The 20,361-nt window shown below is 33.8% G+C and overlaps 1 protein-coding gene across 1 annotated transcript in view; it reads right to left on the reverse strand.

Moving 5' to 3' along the window:
* Positions 1-17,484, reverse strand: part of CCSER1 (coiled-coil serine-rich protein 1) — a 939,806-nt gene extending 922,322 nt beyond the window's left edge. The window contains exons 1-2 of the mRNA XM_012724198.1: positions 16,132-17,484; positions 9,483-9,667 (exon numbers count right to left, since the gene is read on the reverse strand). Coding sequence (XP_012579652.1) covers positions 9,483-9,667; positions 16,132-17,443 — 1,497 coding nt within the window. The 5' untranslated portion in view covers positions 17,444-17,484. The remainder of the gene's footprint in view (positions 1-9,482; positions 9,668-16,131) is intronic.
* Positions 17,485-20,361: the final 2,877 nt, after the last annotated feature.

A 20,361-nucleotide genomic window follows, 5' to 3' on the forward strand; every position in this document is an offset into this window, starting at 1 on the left:
AAATTACTGCTTTAAAACAATTTAGGGATACACACATCTACAAGACCAGGGAACATACAAAATTTATGGGCAAATATAATGTTTTGGGAGTGAACAGGACAAATCTCACTTGAGAGGAGTCTTTAAACTTTATGCTCAGTGCCAAGGATAAGCTGAGGATTTATGCAACATTTTGCCTCTTACACGGGAAAATGGACTTCTGACAAGCTGGCCAACCAAATGTCTCACTAGTAAGAAAGCTTATCCATGGACTGCTTTTAGCAAAATGTGCCTAATTATAAAGATGGCTTATGAAACATAAACCTGGAATGTAGTAATATGTGCAATGTGTTTCCCTACATAATGTCCACATATTGCCATAATTATAAAATAGAGGTATTTGATGTGGCTAAATATTTAAAGTATCCAGTCATTATATATTCTGGGGTATATATGTACAGCAAGGTGACGACACTTTAAAAAAAAAAAAGGAACTATTCCTATTGAATCGGTTCCCTCTATTTAAAGAAGACGATTGTGCATATCTAACAATCGAAAAAATCAACCAACATGGACCAGATTCATCAGATGTAGAAAAATGCATTATTAAAATTCTCAGCGGGCTGGAATTATTTTATTTCTCTCCTCACTGTACTTGTATCTTGTGCCTTCCCACCTGAATAAAGTCTTATTTAAGTAATTTTCTTTTCAATTTTCTTCATTAACACCTAAACTAATCACTAGATAGTGTGGAAGACAACTAGCTAAGTTATTAAAGTCATAATTTTGTAATTGTAGACTATCAAGCCAATTGTGGTTAAGAGAAGGGAAAAAGAGGAAAAGGAGTGTTAAAGCAGGTAAAGGTTGTTGACTGTATACCGAAGGAAAGAATTGGAATTTTAGTGATGAACAAAAATGTAGCATACACAGGATATTGTTTTTTATTGATGCACATCTGAAACTTATATAATGTTGCAATTTAACATTACCTCAATTCAAAAATAAATAAAACTAAAATTTTAAGTTATATATATATATATATATATATATATATAAGACCTAAGAAAAAAACTAAAATAATAGTTACTTAAGATTGCTTTAAGTTAGACATTAACAAGAACAGTAAGATATGAACAAAGGAGGTATTTCAGAAGAAACTTTTATCACTACAGTAAATGATTATAAAGTAATAAGTGATAAAATGATGTTTAGTCTAACTTAGGAATAATTAAACAAAAACATCATCACATAAAAAATGAAATGTTTGTGTATGTTTCATTTGTAAATCACAGATTTTTATCACAACATTGCAAATATAATAATTTTTGTGAGATAAGTATTTGCTCAATCTTAAAATCATTTTAATAACAATTTTAATATTGTAAAATATGGTTTTCTATACGCTAATTTAATGTTTGACATCAGATATACTTTTGGGAGAATAACAGATTTCTTGACTCAAGCAGTCAAATTTTGTTTTGTTTATTTTTTATTAAAATTTAAAAATATGTTGCACTTAAATTTCAAAATAACAGAATAATCCTAAAAATAATTACTTTCATTATCTAACTAGAATAATTTAGAAACTTCAATTCAAAGCTGTACGTATAAATGAAGAAATCAAAGCTGTTTTCTCAAAAAACATACTTAACTTTACTCAAGGTCAGTTCTGAGTTACAGATTGTATAGGCTGTTAAGATAGTCAGAAATTTGTCATTAATCCTAAAATGACAAATACTGTCTTCTCATGCTATGGAATCTGTGCCAGTCCCCAGGGTCATCTAAATAAGGCTTAAGATGGTTTTTTTTTTTTTCCTTTACAGAAAACTAAGATAACTTGACACAATTAAAAATTTCTTATTTTTGTAATTTAAGCCACAGGTAAAAAGTTAACAACATGGGCCCTCCCTGGTGGCGCAGCGGGTTAAAGCACAGCACTGAGAATCTGAAGCCACTTCCGCATGAGTTCGATTCCCGCCTGCCGCCTGCCCCGGAGGAGACCACATGGCGAGCCAGACCTCTCCTGACCCGCCCGCTGCTCCCCTCAGCAGTGTACTTCGTCAATCTGCCTGTTCTGCTCCCCACTCTATCTCTGGTGAAGCCTCTCACCGTCCCTGAGCCTCTGGCCTGTACCCTAGTTCTGTATGAATAAATAAATAAATCTTTAAAAAAAAAAAAAAAGTTAACAACATGAAGTTACTAATTTCTTAATATATGTATATATTAGTACATATATATACATGTAAATACCTATCTTAGATGTACTATCGTTAGAGGAAAAACTTCATGATTTTTTCTATTACTGTCCTTCCTGATTACTTCTTTAATAAGCAAAAATAAACAGAAACATATGTATTATCTTTAATAAGGCATGTGGTATGTATTGATTTATAGTTATTTTTACAACACAATTAAATACTGCTCTGACCCATATGTGTGTTCCCTCTTAATTCATATGCTGAAATTATAATCCCTTAGTTGGTGATATTAGGATTTCTGACCTAAGGAAGATACTTAGGTCTTAATGGTGGAGCCCTCATGAATGGAATTAGTTTCTGTGTAAAGAAGGTTCCAGAGAGACTGATAGCTCCATCTACCAGCAAGAAGAAACCATGCTTATGACACCTTGATTCTAATATCTGAACTTCAATAAATTTATGTAATTTATAAGCCTGTGATATTTATAAGTCTGTGATATTTTGTTACAAGAACCCCAAAAGTCTAAGACATAAATTACTTTTGTATACTTTATTCATACAGGGAAATACGTAGGTACCATACACACTGTATGAAGAGAAGCAGTACTAAGTAAGATAGTGAAACTTAACTGATTTACTTCAACATCTTAAAACTCTATGAATAAGGCCCTCCCTAGTAGTGTGGTGGGTTAGGGTGGTGCAGCAGTGCAAGCTAGCCTCAGCTGCTTCAGAGCCAGTTGGATCCCGACCCCAGAGGTGACCCACCTGGCGTGGCAGACCTCTCCTGACCCACCTGCCGCTCCCCTTAGCAGTGTGCTTCGTTGATCTGTTGTTGTTCTGCTCTCCACTATGTCTCTAGTGAATACTCTCACCCACCACACCTCTGCCCTGTACCCCAGTTCTGTACATATAAAAAACTAAACCTTAAAAAAAACCTATGAATAAACTAGTCATAATGTTTCATATCAAAAGTACAAGCTCTGACAGCTTCTACATGAAAATGAAATATCCCAAAAGTCACAAAGATAAAAAGAATGAAACACTAATATTTTTTCCAATTCTATTTTTGAAAGGCAATTCTGAATCTGAAAGCTTGTAAGAAATTAAATGAATTGCTTGATAAAACAGATTACTAGATAAAATAAGGAGGATTTTTAAAAATTACTCTACAAATTTGGCTATAAAACAGGCTACACTGGTGACGGGCAGAACCAACTGGGGCTCAGTGGCCTATGTTAGAGGACTACTAGTGCCATGGTGATGGCTGTAGTGCAGTAGAACACACCTGAAGGGTGTGGTCCTTTTCCTCTAAATCACAACATTTGTTGTAAGCCATGTTACCTGAAGAAAAAAATGAAAAATACATAAAATGCATGAAAGTGAAAAAAAAAATAAGAAAACATCACCTTTAATGTACTTGACAACAGCTTACTTTTTAAAAAAGATTAATGTGCCTTCCAGTATATAAAAACATATTAAAATAAATTTGAGATGTTATATGGCTCAGATTATAATATGCAAAATTTAAACTCCCTCATTAAACTTTCTAATAATAGCCACATACATCCTCCCCCTTTTTTAATTGTATTAATTTTGTTGTGGTAATACTGGTTTACAACACTGCATAGGATTTAGGAGTACAGGTTCATACCTCTTCAGATATCACAGCATGCAGCATTTATTTTAATCCCACTAAGAATGAATTATAGCAATAGCTGACATCATTATTTTAGCTCTCAAAAGTATCATTTATGATTTCAGGTCAAAGAGGAAAAATTTCTTAAATTATATCTTCTAAATGTCTTACTTCCTTTGCTCTTGATTTTAATATGAATGGAACAGCTTTCAAGGCACATGTGGAAGTGTGGAGCCTAGATTCCTAACAAGCCCAATAAAGCTAAGCTGCTTGGTGGATGTTAGAGGTGATGTGTTTGAAACTGATTCTTTTAAATTACTATACTTTCATGCTTACTGTCACACTGCTCCTCAGACTGCTCAGCATTAATGTCTGGGCCTTAGAGGTCAAAATTAGCAAAGGACATAAGAAATGATTTATATGTAATTGTATCAATTGAGTATGTGAGGTAAAGTCCATATAAATTAGAGATACAGGAGTTCACATGCCTGTATTCAATTCTTTTAAATTGTGTTATCCGTGGTCTAAATTCAAATCAAACAAACCCCTCTGAGTTTAAGACATTAGAATGGCCAAATCTGTTGTACTAACAACATCATGTTCATTTCTCCTGATACGGAACTCCAAAGTGCTCAAGAGCTGTTTCTTTAATTTTTGCATCTTCAGAGTATAATCGCAGTAAATATTTATTGAACTAAGTGTACTGTTGAACGGGTGAATAAATAAAGAAAAATGAAATAATGGAGAAATAAGTGAAAGCGAATGCATGATGAAAAATGCTTGACTAACATGGTTAAATCATTTTAGATTATTCAAGTATTATCAATAAATCTACATTTTGCATTTCAATACACCAAAGAATTAAAATGAGATATGAGATGTTAATCCACAAGTAACTACAATTTTTTTCTCAAAATCAAATCTGGTTTATTCTTTTACCAGAGAAGTCCTACAGCTTGTGTTTTTACTATGTCATTCACAGTTTCTACAAAAAGGCAGCAGGATGCCAAACTGAAAATAAGAGAAATTATGCTGTGTCAGAAAAAAACTGGCCATAAATGAATGCTGTCAGAACCACTCAGCACAAATAGGTCAGGGCAACTTTTGGATGTTCTTGCTGAGTTATCTAAAAATAATGCAACATTCACACCAGATTTTTAATGTAGTAACAGTAAATACTTCCAAATATAGCAGGATTTGCAGAAATTCAGTCTAATAAAGTGAATTTGAATATATACCTCAAGCTGACAAATAAGAAAACACTCTCAAAGGACAAAGTTCTGATTATGAATGAGTCCTTCAATTTCAGAGATGTTTTTGTTTTTTCAATCTCCATAACCAGAGCAGGGAATGCTACAGCATCAGGATATATTAGTCACTCTGTACAAAAAGATGGAAAGAGGAAGCAGGAAAACTCAGTTGATTAAAAGAAATAAGAGTAAAGAAAAAATACTGGGGAATATGAAAGTTATTAGTGTCCACCAGACATACCTGGTCTACATCTTCCAAACACAAGAGACTATATTTCTTGTCCCCTACTGTGGCTAGTTTGAGCCACTTCTATCTCGTCAATGGGTTATGAACAGTAGGGAAGTGACTTTCTCACAAGTCAGAGCATCAACTACCAGGCCCTCTAGAAATCTCTTCTGGCCATAGTGAAATGCAAGGTTTATAGTGGCAGATGCTTCAAAACCTTAGCAACAGAAGGAAGAGACAGAACAGAAACCCTGGCAACAACCAGAATGAGTTAAGTAGCCTGAGTGAAAAATAAACTCAAATTATAAAGTCATTAAGATTCAGAGGTTATTTGCTAGCACATAACCTGTTTTTTCCTGATACATATATTCAGGCTCTTTCTTTCCTGTAATGATGCCAGATTCTCTGTATTGTGCATTACATATGAATTTATTCTTACATTAAAAACTCTTAGGGCCCTCTTAGGGTGGCGCAGCGAGTTAAAATACAGCACTGAGAAGCTAAAGCCACTTCCGCATGAGTTTGATTCCCGCCTGCCCCAGAGGTGACCACATGGCGTGGCAGACCTCTCCTGACCCGCCCGCTGCTCCCCTCAGCAGTGTACTTCATCGATCTGCCTGTTCTGCTCCCCACTCGGTTTATGGTGAAGCCTCTCGCCGCCCCTGAGCCTCTGACCTGTACCCCAGTTCTGTATGCACAAATAAATAAATCTTAAAAAAAAAAACAAAACAACAACTCTTAGAACAGGGTGATGTTACAAATATTTAAAGTTTGTCACGCTGTGTGAAACTATTAGAGAAACAATGACAATCCTTGCCTTTATTCACTTATACACCATAATCTAAAGAAAAGTCCTAGAATGAGTCTATTTCCAGGAAAGTTTATTTTTAACAACGTTTGGACCATCCTAATGAAAGTTTCAAGAAAGTAACCCTGTAGAGGAAAATTTAAGAATGTTCTTATTTAAAGAAAATTGAAAATATATATTAATGTGGTCTTTACCAAATTATTCCAGATACATTTTTTTATAATAAATTTAAGCAAAGTATTATTTCCATGTAATTGTTGTTCAAAGAGTTAGTACATTCTGCTCTTTCCCTTTTAGATGGAAATATTTGGAAGGTATGTGCAAAAACACTAGAGTGCATTGTAGTGGGCTGTAGTTTTGAATGTAGGTTAGCACATAACCTAGTTTATGCTTTTTTCATTAACCATAGAATGTAAATTAAATGATGAGATATTAGTTGCAAAATCCAAAAGAAAATAGGAAAGACAAAATTTTATACGTTTCTTGGAAACTCATACATATAAGTTGTTTATTTTAACAACTGTTACCTGTAAATTCCGTGAACATATTTCTATTTTAACCAAGTTTCTGTTTCTACCATAATAGGCAATGTCTATTAAAACAATGGTGTAATCCTGCCATCTAGTGGCAAAACTACATCATAGCCTAGACATTTTTGAAAATATATAAAGAATACCCCCTCCCCCAAATAAAAACAAAATAATTTAAAGGCTTTTTATTTAGAATGTTTCTAGGTAACCTTTTTACTCCTTATCCGATAAATATTTTCTTTGAAGTTTGAATGTATAGTAACTACAAAAAATGCCATTATTAGGAGAAGTGAAACTTAGTTGCTTCAATATATGGTTAGCTTTATGAATTCAGACTTTTCTCTAAGTTTGGTAAAGAAATTTCTTTCTCTGATTATTTCAATATTTATCCAACTTGTTTTAAATTTTATGTATAATTTTATTTATTTATATATTTATTTATCATTTATTTATTTATTTACTTAAGTAATGCTGGTATTATCACTGTAGTGCACCTCCCAACATCTCACCCATATTTCAGCACTACAGACTACTGTACCATTATGTAGAATTCTTTTTCACTGCAGTTTTGTCCATAATATGGTTTATTCCTGTTAGAATTGAAATTCCCTGCAATTTATTGATCTTTCTTCATACCTTCCAACAAACCTCAGCATATTTCTGTCTAGAAGTCTTTATTACCTATCACTTTTACTACTTCTTAATATCACCTTTAAATTAAATATGCAATGATACTTGCAATCTAGACTTAGTTATATCCAACTCTAGTTAGATTAGCTATTTCCTCAATTGAATCAAAAAAAACATTTATTCCAAGAATATCTTGATTCTGCCATTGAACATGACATTATTTCTACATACAGTTGGTCTTCCCTCTACCTTAACTTTTCTCTTTGCGATAGAAACTTTATCTTTCAGAACTCAGTTTAAAGATACTCTTAACTCACATAGAATGTTGTTTAGCATAATAGTTAAACCTGCTAGGCGTCAGAGCAAGTTCTTAAATATTATCTAGCTTGCAAGATCCTATTTATAATGACAATATATCTGAGTTTCTAATGTGGATTAAACTGATAAAGTAATCTACTGTGTAATAAGTAATAAATGTTAATGTTCACTATTGCTAAAAGTGACAGTTTTGCATTTTGACTGAAAATTTTAAATCTTGGAAGTGTATCTGAGAAGACTGATTTTTGTGATGTAATAATTTAAATGTAATACAAAAAAACAGAAAATGTAAAAGATCAAACTTTGGGCAAATGTAATATATAGTGCACAATCATTAAGCATATAAAGACCTCTTTATATTCCATGAAGATAAATGTTTCACAATTTATTAGTCATTACTTGCAATTTTTGCATAAATTAGTACTATTCTTTAACATGTTAATTACTTACACAAAAACATTAATTACAACAATAATTCCAATGCACAAAACAGCAATAATATAAAATATGATAAAACACCATTATGTATATACAAATACAAAGCTTCTCACAAAATCATTTTTTGGTATACTTGAAACAAAAACCCCATATCATGAGTTATTTTGTAGTTAATGATTTGTCAAAAAAAATAAAACCTGGCAAGCTTTTAATCGAAAGGCTAGAACTTTTAACTTTAAAGTGCAATCGATTTGCTATCACTCAGTGTTGCCTCAGTAACTTAAGACATTTCCAGAGAACAAATACAGAATTAGATGAACCAATATTTTCATTTGAAACATAGTATTGCAAATGCATAGTGATATCAAAAGAAAATTTAGCTTGAAACATTTCACATATATATCCATGAACATAATTAGGCTAATTTTTTTTTTTTTTTTGAAAAACACTTAAGCCTCCCTGCTGGTGCAGAGGTTAAAGTCTCAGCGATATCAAACTATCCCCAGCTACTGCCACATGAGTTCAATCCAGACAACGAGCTAACTCACATGGCACAGCAGACCACTCCTATCTGGCTGGCTGTTCCTCTCAGTAGTGTACTGCAGTAGATCTATCTGGTCTGCTCCCCACTTCATCGTCTCTGTTAGTCCTCTCACCCCCACCATACTGGCCTCCAACCTTGTTTTTGTATGCATAAATAAATAAAAATACATCTTTAAAATAATCTCTTAAATTACATGAATCATGCACTGCTGAAGACACACTTGTATGAAAGTGAGCAAAGTGAACTCCAAAGCAATAAACACCCCACTATTTGTGATACCTGAGTACTTATGGACCCCTTGGGCTGCAGCCTCTTTATCACATAATGAAGGAACTTCATACATTTGCCTTTATGATAACCCAGCCCACAAGTGCAAGTCCAGACCCCAGCCATCCACACACCATCTACACCTCACCATAATCCTGCAAAATGTTAAAGATTGTGTTGAGCAGTTCACCCTGCACAGTAGGCTCTTCACCCCACATGGAAGGACAAATGTGGAAGGAAAGGCAGAATAGAGTCCACTAAAGGTTCTAGATTGGTCCCTGCATAAGTTGCAATTCATGAAAGAGTATTTATTAGAGTAGCTATAGAGTGGAGATATGGTGTGAAATGATGGTGTCAAAGCATTCATCCTAGAATCAGCATTCATTCTAGCTTGTGTTGACAAGGGTCTTGCTCTAAATTGAAAATACCAAACTATCCATGGGGCAAAAAGATAAAAATTAAGGGTAGTAATCATGATGTGTTCCTATCTTTTATGACTCACATAAACTGAAGTGAAAACAATCTCCCTGTAGAGAAAAATTTTACTTTTAAGTATTAGTTGTTTATTCTTCTATCTTTTAATTTTTTCAAGAGGCATGAATATACTAAATGTATAATAAAATAGCTTAATTATATGAAGACATTTGTATAGACTTACCATGCTGTTCATTTTTGAAGATGATGAACCTGCTCTTTGCTTTCTTAAACTAGTAATTTCATCTGCATTTCCATCTTTGGGCTTTAAAATCAGTCTGCTACTCCCTGCAGTTCCTTCTGATGAGGATCGCAGCCGTCTCTCTATAAATCTTCCTTCACGATTTGGACTGAGGCTACTGGCAAGAACTATTAAAGAAAAATTAATTAAAGTCAATATAAGTATTTAAATACAAATTTTATGAATGGCTCCCTTTGAACGCAAATGGGAATCTAATGACATTTATAAATTTTACATTATCAATATGTTTGAGTCAGTGGTAACTTAATTTCCTCAATATTGTACCAACTTTGAAGCTTCAAATCTTTGGGGCTATCTGTGCCTTCTTCACACTTCACATAATTTCCATTAGCAAATCCTGTTTACCAGCTTCAAATTGTATACTGAATCTGATCACTTCTTATACCTCTCCCACAACATCTGACACAAACTCTATCAATACTTGTCTGTAATACTGCAATATTTAACTATAATAATAGCCCCCTTCCTCTGACTCTTCCGCTCAGCATTCCCCCAGCAATACATAATCTTCTTTCCACATGGGAACCACAATTATAAACTTAAAATATAATAGAGATTGACCATAACTACACCTGTATGTTTTCCCAGTGTCTTCCCAATTTCCTCTCATATCACTCTACAATTTTCCCCAATGCTGAGGACACCAGTGTTCATCTTTCAACATTCAAGCTCATCTTCTACTGAATCCATATCCTTCACTTTGCCCTGGCAGAATGGATCCCTTGCTTTTTATATAACATCACAGAAATTCTCCAGGCCTAGAAACTCCTTCACCCCATCACCTTTGCAGTAATATACTTTTCTCAAATATACACATGACTTACCTCTTAATCACCTTCAAATGTTATCTTATAATTACAAAAGCAAACCTATAAATTATAAATAAGTAATTATAAGTGCAAGCTTATAACTAATAAATGCAAATTTCAAATGTTAAAGTAGCCAAAGGAGGAATTAAGAAAAAGAAAACCATCCCTATTTCAACAGCATCAAACACAATAAAGTACTTCATAAGAAATTAAACTGAGAAAAAAAAATCTTTATTTGAAAATGATATGACATTAATGATGAAAACACAAATAAATGTAAAGGTATTCCATGCTCATGGACTGGAAAATTTGCCAAAATGGATGCAGCATACTTCTCTTGTCTCTGCCACTACTGCTATTTACAGTGTATTTCAACAAATCCTCCTTTTCTGTTCTCTCTGGTGAAATCTTTCACCCCTATACTTCAGGCCTACATCATTATTTTTCTCCACAAAGAAGAAAAAGATTCAATGCAACTTTGATGAAAATTACAATGCAAAAAAAATATTACAATAGCATCTTAATGTTAATAGAAAAAAATTGTAAAATTTACATAGAACCAGAGAAGATACAAAATAGGCAAAGCAACCTTAATCTCTCGATAGAATAGCCAAACTGGAGATATTACATAACTTACTTCAATTATATTACAAAGATATATAAAGATGTTATCATACTGGCATAAAAATAGACACATAAATCAATGGAATGGGATTAAAAAGACAAGAAATAAATCCATGTACAAAAGGGCAGTTATTTTTTTTAAAAAGACTCAAGAGTATGCATTGGGAAAAGGGTAACTTCATTCTGTGGTGTTGTAGAACCTATATAGCCACATGCAAAAGAAAGAAATTGGATCCTAACATCCTTCTCACCATGCACATAAATCAACTTACAAAGTATTAATGACTCAAACATAAAACCTGAAACTGCAAAGTTCCTAAAAAAACACATAGTACATAAATTCCTTTACATTGGCCTTGATAATGACTACCAGGCTTTGATACCAAAAGCAAATATAATCAAAACAAACAAACAAAAATAACAAATGAAGCTACTTCAAACTACAGAGTTTGTAGATAGCAAAGTAAAAAGACAACCTAGGGGGTGGGAGAAAACATATGTAGACCACATATTCAATAAGGAAGTAATATTCAAAATATACAAAGAACTCAAACAACAACATAAGTCAAAATCAAAATGGGCCAGGCCCTCCCTGGTGGCACAGCAGGTTAAAGCACAGCACTGAAAAGCTAAAGCCACTTCTACATGAGTTCGATTCCTGCCTGCCCCGGAGGTGACCACATGGCGTGGCAGACCTCTCCTGACCAGCCCGCTGCTCCCCTCAGCCATATACTTCATCCATCTGCCTGTTCTGCTCCCCACTCTGTCTCTGGTGAAGCCTCTCGCTGCCCCTGCACCCCAGTTCTGTATGCATAAATAAATAAATCTTAAAAAACAATGTGCCAAGGACAATGACATTTTCCTAGGACATATTTACAAATGAACAACAGGTACATGAAAAAAATACTCAAAATCAATACTCACCAGTGAATTGCAAATTGAAACTACCGCATCATAACACCTTAAACCTGTTCTGATGATGAACAAAAAGTCAAAATATAACAAGTGTTGGCAATATGGTGGGAATATAAACTAGTATTGCCACTACTGAAAACAGCATGGAGGTTCTTCAAGAAATTAAAAATAGAATTACCATGTGACCCGACAATTCCACACCTGGTTACCTATTCAATTAAACAAAATTATGTCAAAAATATGTCTTCATAGACAGATATAGAAAGAACCTAAGTGTCTTTCAAGGGATAAACTGATAGTGAATATAATTCAATTTTTTCTAAAAAATAAAGTAAGCCCAATAAGTAGTAATTATATGGATTAACCTGGATGACATTATACCAAGTGAGATAAGTCAGATAGAGAAAGACAAATAAATAACGGCATCACTTAGAAAAAGAACCTTCAAAAAAGAAAGAAAAGGTGTGGTAGCAATAGGGAAAGAGAAAGCAAAAAGGAAACAATCCAATAAATAAAACTTAAATTGCATGAGAGTTTAGAATTTCATGATTAATTTTGATGGAACTGTACATCTAATATCTTCAGATATGTGTTAAGTATTTATTTAGACATGTTGCATTATAATTCAAAGTGAATTTAGTATTTCAGAATTATGTAAATGCAGCTCTTTTTGGATGAAAATACAAATGTTAACTGGTGTTAAATTTTTAAGTTCCAAATTATAAAACCCATATGAAGAGCAGATAAATGCCTCCATAAAAGAAAGTTTATTATTTTTTCCTGTTAACATTACAATATTATTTCCATTATCTCTCTATATTCTATAAGTTATAGATAATATGACTAGATAGCCAAGATACAGGAACTGGTACCACAGTGCAAATTCAGAGAAATTACTGAGCTATGTTAAATGGCTTACAAATGAGGTGTTAGATGTTGATAACAAATTAATTGTCAATAATACAACTGTTTATCATTAACTAAAGGACATAAAAACAATTATATGTAAGGTTTAACTTGAAATTGAGACAAGTCATCATTGTTAAATTAGAACTAACTATATCAGGATAATTAATTTTCCAAAATTTTGTGCTATTTCTTTTAACACTGTCTATATTTCAATCTGAGGGTCACCACCTGCTTGCAATGTGATTTCATTATATTTAACTTAATCCCAAACCTTAGGTATTAACTTCCACATAAAGTGGTGTTATTATTAAAAAAAAAATGCACGTGAATGGCTTAACACATTTTTGGCAGATATTAAGTGTACAAAAGAATCATCATCAGCATCATGCTTTCATAAGTAGATTATAGTTAAGAAATCCAATAGGTATAAATAAACCCTAAAGTACAAAGAAGGGAGCCACACTGTAGAAGAAGAAAATTAGGCGACTATCCCAACCCATACACAAAAAAAACTCAAAATGGAAAAAGACATGAACATAAGACCTGAAATCATCAAATATGTAGAAGAAAACATAGGCAAAACACTCCATAATCTACATTTCAGAAACATCTTTAGAAACATCCTCTGAAGCACAGAAAGTGAAGGAAAAAATAAAAAGCTGTGATTGCGTTAAGCTAAAAATCCTCTGCATAGCAAAGGAGACAATAACCAAACCAAAGATATACCTACCAAATGGAACAAAATATTTACCCTCCACACAAATGATAAGGGGCTAATTTCAGAGATAAACAAAAGCTCACAGTATTCAACAAAAACAAAGCAAAAGATCCAGTCCAAAAATAGAAAAAAAAATGGGCAAAAGAGTGAAAAAGATACTTCTTCAAAGAGGAAATGCAAATGGCACAGGTATATGAAAATGCTCAATGTAACTTAAAAAAGGGGAAATGCAAATCAAAACCACAATGAGATATCACCTTATACCAATGAGAATAGCATATATTAAAAAACAAAAAAACAACAACAAAAACTGGCACAACAAATGCTGGTGAGGATGTGGAGAGAAAAGAACTTGCTGGTGACAATGTGGAGAAAAAGAACTCGCTTGTAATGTTAGTGGGAATGCAAAGTGGTCCAACCACTTTGGGAAACTGTATAGAGAACCTTCAAATTATTAAAACCAAAGCTATCCTATGACCCAATAATTCCACTTCTTAGAGACCCAAAGTTCGCAAAAACATTAACTCCAAAAGAAACCTGCACTCCTATGCTTAGCACAGCACTGTTTACATTAGCTAAACTATGGAAACAACCTAAATGTAAAAAAAAAAAACAAAAACAGACGACTGGATCTAGAAAATGCGGTAATATACACAATGTAATTCTATTCAGTAAAGATAAACTCATGCCTTTCACAGCAACATGCAACATGGATCAAACTGGAAGGGCTTATGTTATATGAAATAATTCAAAAAAAAGAGAAAAATATTGGATGTTACTTACAGGAAGAATATAGGGAAAACAAAGGATCAGGGGGAAAAGACAAAAATAGCAAGAAAACTATAAATTGGAAATATCCAGCTGGGAGGGCCAGAGGTAGGGAGAGGGATCAAAACATGAAAGTGAAGAGCACGGCAGACTATAGTGACAGTTCACAGGTGTCTCCATGGTGACAATTTTATGGGAATTACACCTTAGGAAAGAATAAACAATGATATAAAATGTATATAAATAATAAAAAAGAAAAAATGTGTATACAAGAACAAAAATGAAGACAATAAAGATTATATATGTCAAACCCAAATAAAATAAAATTGATATATTCATAGAGACACTAGCTTGATATTAAACAGTATCTAAAGATTATTAACTATTTTTTTTAATTTTATTACATCCCTATTCAAACTTATCATTCCTAGTATACCTCATTATTTTATTAGGTGTGTTTATTTATATAAACCAATGCTCTTTTATCTCAACCATAACATAACATTTCAACAACTATCAGAACTGTTCACTAATATGTTTCCTGGTAATAGTGGCCAACAGTGATAGGTACAAATAGAAACAAGTAACTATAACTCTCATCCAACTATCCCCTAAAACATAAGAATTCTAACTCTTACTTGATAGATTAAAAAACTGAATATAGAATGGGATTACACCTAATTAGGCACAAATATGACCTATTTTCTTTATTTGGAAGGAAAATGCACTTTAAGGAGATGTGCCAACCTAACAAGGCATGGATTGTAATCACTCCACCACCTGAAGGAGCATAGTGTTCAAATCCTAAAGCATTACTTATTAACTCTGTGACTCAGGACACAGAATTTAACCAATCTGTATACCCAGTATCTCTCTTATAAATGGGTTACAAAATAGTAGTGATATAATCATCTGTAGATAAAATGAATAAGAGTACTCAAAATGCACAAAACCTTCAGTAAAATATAAGAACATTCAGTACTGGAAGATCTAGTAGTTAACAACTATAATGGTAGTAGTAGTAGTAATAATAGCAGAAATAACAGCAGCAGCAATGATAATAGTAAACACAGTAAGGGGGAAAAAATGACAATCACAAGTATGGATTTATACCATCTAGTGGATGGCATAAATTTAACATTTTCTTGAATGAAATTTTATATTAAATAAAGTTTTCTGTTAAGTAACAGACTTTGGCAATTTCCTCTGTTTTAAATCAGAGAAAGGCCCCACTGTCACACAAGTAATTAATGACAAAGGCAAGATTCTTTGTTGACCCCAGGTTCCAAGGACAAAATTTTAAAATCTGAAAATATGTTGCACATAAAAATTCAGACTAATTATTCTGAAACACTGATCCTATTTAATTATGAAAGCTTTGTTAAAATAGAAAATAGAATCTAAATTTTACAAAGTCCTCTTCTAGTAGTTTTGACTGGAGTATATCAATTCACTTAGAAATAGTATTCTAAAATGAACTTAAAAAATTTATTTCAGATAAACTAACATTACATTGAAAATAAAATTACCCTCCTTCCACTTTCCTCTGGGGATCAGAGTCTGTATAATTACAAACAAGAAAACTGAATAGTACTGCTGAATTACATCTTCCGCATGATACAAGTGAACTAAATATACAATTAATAGAGAAAATATTTAAATTAAATAACAAATAAGAAAGAATGCTAGAGAGTGAAAAATAAGAATTTGGTATTTACTCAAAAAATTCAGTAAGTAATATTGACTTGAACAAGTTGTAATTTATAGCATTTATTCCACAAAGAGAAAATAATTTGTGTCATTTATTCTACAAAGAGACTTAGCCTACCTTTGGCAGGATTTGTGTCATATCCATATGTTTTGTTAAGAATATGGCGATCACCAGAAGAGGGTATTATCCTTGAATCTGAAATAGGATGAATTCCTTTAACGCGTTCAGCTATTACTTTATTTTGTTCATAAAACCCAAGCTTCCTTGGCGAGCTTGTTGCCAGCATTTTCTCACCATTTTGTAATACCATATGTTCTTCTTTTTGCCTATCTGCTGACAGGTGAGTCTCTGAGTCTTTTCCATTCATCAAAGGTAATTCCGTGATTTGCATAAACACCTCCTTTTGATTAGCAGCAGAAGTTTCTGGTAAGGAATTAGATTCAATGCTATATCGACTTTCTAACCTGTATTTCCCAGAAGACATAATTGCACAGGGAACAGTTGCTAAAAGGTCTGTTGTCTTTGTAACAGCAGCAGTATTAGAAGAGAACTGAGAGGTAGAATCATTGTGACCAAAGTTGCCACAGTGGGATGCCATGCTTCCACTTTTAGGAAACACATCTGCTTCAGACATAGAATCCTCAGTCAATGCTAAGAACTCTGAAGGTGTCTGAACTGTTGTAAGATCCGCAGAGAGCAGCGGGGATTGTAAAGAGCTTCCTGGCCTTTCTGTTACATCTACAGAACAAGATGGAGAAGCTCTTACTAATACAGGTTCTCTCTCTTGATAGTGTGTAATTTCCAATGAGAATCCAGATTGTTGGACCAATGAAATGGACTGACTTTGTGGAACTGGCTTAGAAAATTTATGGTGAGAGGAAAAGGATTTTGTAAGCAGCTTCTTTGTTGATTGCTTAACAGAACGGCGAGTTGGTTCTTCTGTGAATCCAGAATCATCCCCCTCACTTTTTCCAGAACTTAGGCAATTTATAAAAACATTCTTATTGGTCGAGTGCTCCTTTTCAAAGTCCTCTGTCAAAGATCTTGTTATCTTCTTATTTCGTGAACCACTAAAAGCAACAGAATGTTTCCCCCTGGTTTTAATATGTTCTTCCAAACTCAGTTTTTGCACACTGCCATGACCAGGGTGAGCACCATTTGAAATACTTAGATTCTGGTTGGTAGGTTCTGGTTTAGGTTCACTCCCCTTCTTATGGTGGAAGCTAATGGAAGGAGTACGAAATATACTCCTGCGTTTACCTGTGCTGCCTGAGCTTGAATTAGTGCTGGAAGGAGAGGAACTGTGCACACCAACTGTATTACTGGAGGAGGGTGAAGAAGGAAGAGATTCATGTCTTCTGTTAATACTTTTTCTGAATATTGGCAACCGGGAGACCAGGGTAGATCGTCTTGATCCAGAGTCCCCCATTGGGACTCCAAGGAGTGCACTGTGATAGCCAACTTAGCAGCCTGAGAAGAGTTAAAACAAAAAAGAATAAGTCAATGGAGTTCCATTATAACATATTTTAAAGTAAAATATCATTCTTCAAAACATGTAATGTGGTTTATTTATTTCAATAAATATGTTTGTAATTAAGTTTGTACTGATGCCTCATAATTGCCACTTCTTCATCAAAATGCCTACAAATCATCCACTTAATCCATTATAAAAAAAACTGTATAAGTCTTTATCAAGCATGGTATTTTGAGGATTTAAAGGACCTTTTTAACTTTTGGCCCACTTCTGTGGGTTTTTCCTTTGTTTTATTTCATTTTAAAACAATGTTTGGGGCCCTCCCTGGTGGCGCAGCGGGTTAAAGCACTGCACAAAGAAGCTTAAGCCACTTTCGCATGAGTTCGATCCCCGCCTGCCCCGGAGGAGATCCACATGGCGAGGCAGACCTCTCCTGACCCGCCCGCTGCTCCCCTTAGCGGTGTGCTTCGTTGATCTGCCTGTTCTGTACCCCACCCCGTCTCTGGTGAATCCTCTCACCATCCGCATCTCTGGCCTGTACGAATAAATAAATAAATCTTTAAAAAAACAAAACAAAACAAACAAAAAAAAATGTTTACTGCCCCTTTCCCCCAATTTGCCCAGACATCATCACCACAGTCCTCCCTTCCTCTTTCTGATCCCTGTCTCTCCCCCTTCCCTGTAGGATGGGTTCACTGATAGGAAGAATTAAGAACCGACGAAGACATAGAGGGGAATAATTGTATTGTTATAATACAAAACACAGCAAAAACAGTTGTAAACAAGAGAAATTTGGTTTATAATAAAACAATAAATATAAAATTCTGATATTTAAGTTTTTAAAATGTATATATTTCAAAATCAGCTAATAATGTGCATATATTTTTTATAATGGTGCAAAATTTTAAGATTACCAAGAATATTCAAAAGATAGTTAGAAGAACTTTGGGTTCGGAGACACAAAAGATCATTACTGAAGACCCAGTCTTACAAATCATACTGGCTCTATAATGTGATATATTGCTCAATCTTAGCACTTTATGTTTATTTATATATAGCTATAGTAGACATGTGATAAGTCATGATCTCCCTGGGTTAAAAGACCCATAGTTTCTGTTAGTCATTACCAAGTCTACCATATGACTTAGTGCAAGTTACTAACCTGAGATTAACAGAATCACAGACCAGAGTAGAATCAGCACTTAAAGAAAAATCATTAGAGAGAGGTTCTTTTCCTTGAAGCTCGATTTCAGAAATTTAGAAATTATGAAGCCATTGACAGAGAAAAATAGCCACAAAGGGATATAATGTTACAAACAAGATACATTTATGAGGGAACCACAACTATGAGTTGACAAAAAGACTTGCACTAAGTTAATGCAACTGGAAATTTTATAAGTGATTATATGTAACAAGAAAAGCACAAATATTAAAAAATTTTGAACCATATTAAAGTCAAGTAACTGATACTCAGAAAAAATAAAGAAGAGGTGGGGAATCCGGCAGCTACAGCTCAACTGTGACATACTAAAGACCTTTATATAGGTGACCTCTTTAATGCTAAAAAAATATGGAGGTAGACATTACTACTATGGATATTATACAGCAGAAGGGTAACTTGCAAGTGTCATTCAGCTAAGAAATGGTAAAGTATGAAAAAGAAACCAAGCCTTATCTGCTCACAGGGCAACTAATTATAAGCATCTATATACACTGCTTTTACTAAAGTGAGAAGCCAGAAACATAAGCTATTGAGTGCCAAGATGGGTTTCCATATCAGGAATTTCTAATTATATGGCCATTCTTGCTATTCTAGAGACTACTTTTCAATGGTTTCCACAATGTGTCATATTTTTGTGCCTGTTTTATTTTGCTTTATTTCTAAATTTCACTTCATTCCTTAACTAAAGTGTACATACACTATTTGTCCTTCCCCCAATCAAACCTAGCTAACTAAACAATAACAAGTATTACATGAAATGACAAGCTCTCCATATCATTATCTTACAAAATACTATAAAATGGAAGAAGTAAAATAGTACTCACTTTCTTGAAAATGTATATGACAAAAAAGTTAAATAATCTCTTTCATATATGCATTCATAAGTATTTTGTTCCCAGTACCATAAAATCTAACAGATTTGCATTATGTTTTATACTGGATGATTTTTAATTGTATTTACTGAATATGTTTAAATAAAACTATATGTGATCACTCCAAAAGCATTTAAGTATTACTGTAAGAATTTGGTCTAAGAGGGCTCTCCTTGGGAGTGCAACAGGTTAAAACACAGCACAGTGAAGCTCTCTGAGGAGTTCAATCTCCCGCCAGGGAGCTGACCCAGATGGTGTGGCAGATCTCTCCTGACCTGCCCACTGCTCCCCTCTGCAATGTGTTTCAGTGGATCTGCCTGTCTTGTTCCCTACTCTGTCTCTGATGAATCCTCTCACCCATCACACCTCTTTCTTATACCCCAGTTCTGTAAGCATAAATAAATCTTAAAAAAAAAAAAGAAAAAAAAGAATTTGATTGAAGAAGGTGCAAGGGTTTTAAAGCACAGCATTATAAAGCTATCTGCAGTCACTGCAGGAGTTTGATCCCTGACCTACATGGTAAAGCAGACCTCTCCTATCTCACTGGCTGCTACCCTCAGCAGTGCTCCCCACTCTGTCTCTGTTGAATCCTCTCACATCTCCATTTCTCTCACCTGTATTCCAGTTCTTATATGCATAAATAAATAAAAAACAAAATGTTTTATCTCTTAAAACTTATGCAAATTAAAAAGGAACTCTCCTGCACTGCTGGTGGGAATGCAAACTAGTACAACCACTATGGAAAACTGTTTGGAGGTTCCTCAAACTGCTAAACATGG

This window comes from Condylura cristata, unplaced genomic scaffold (genome assembly GCF_000260355.1).
Source record: "Condylura cristata isolate star-nosed mole 26May11 unplaced genomic scaffold, ConCri1.0 scaffold00012, whole genome shotgun sequence".
NCBI lineage: Eukaryota > Metazoa > Chordata > Mammalia > Eulipotyphla > Talpidae > Condylura > Condylura cristata.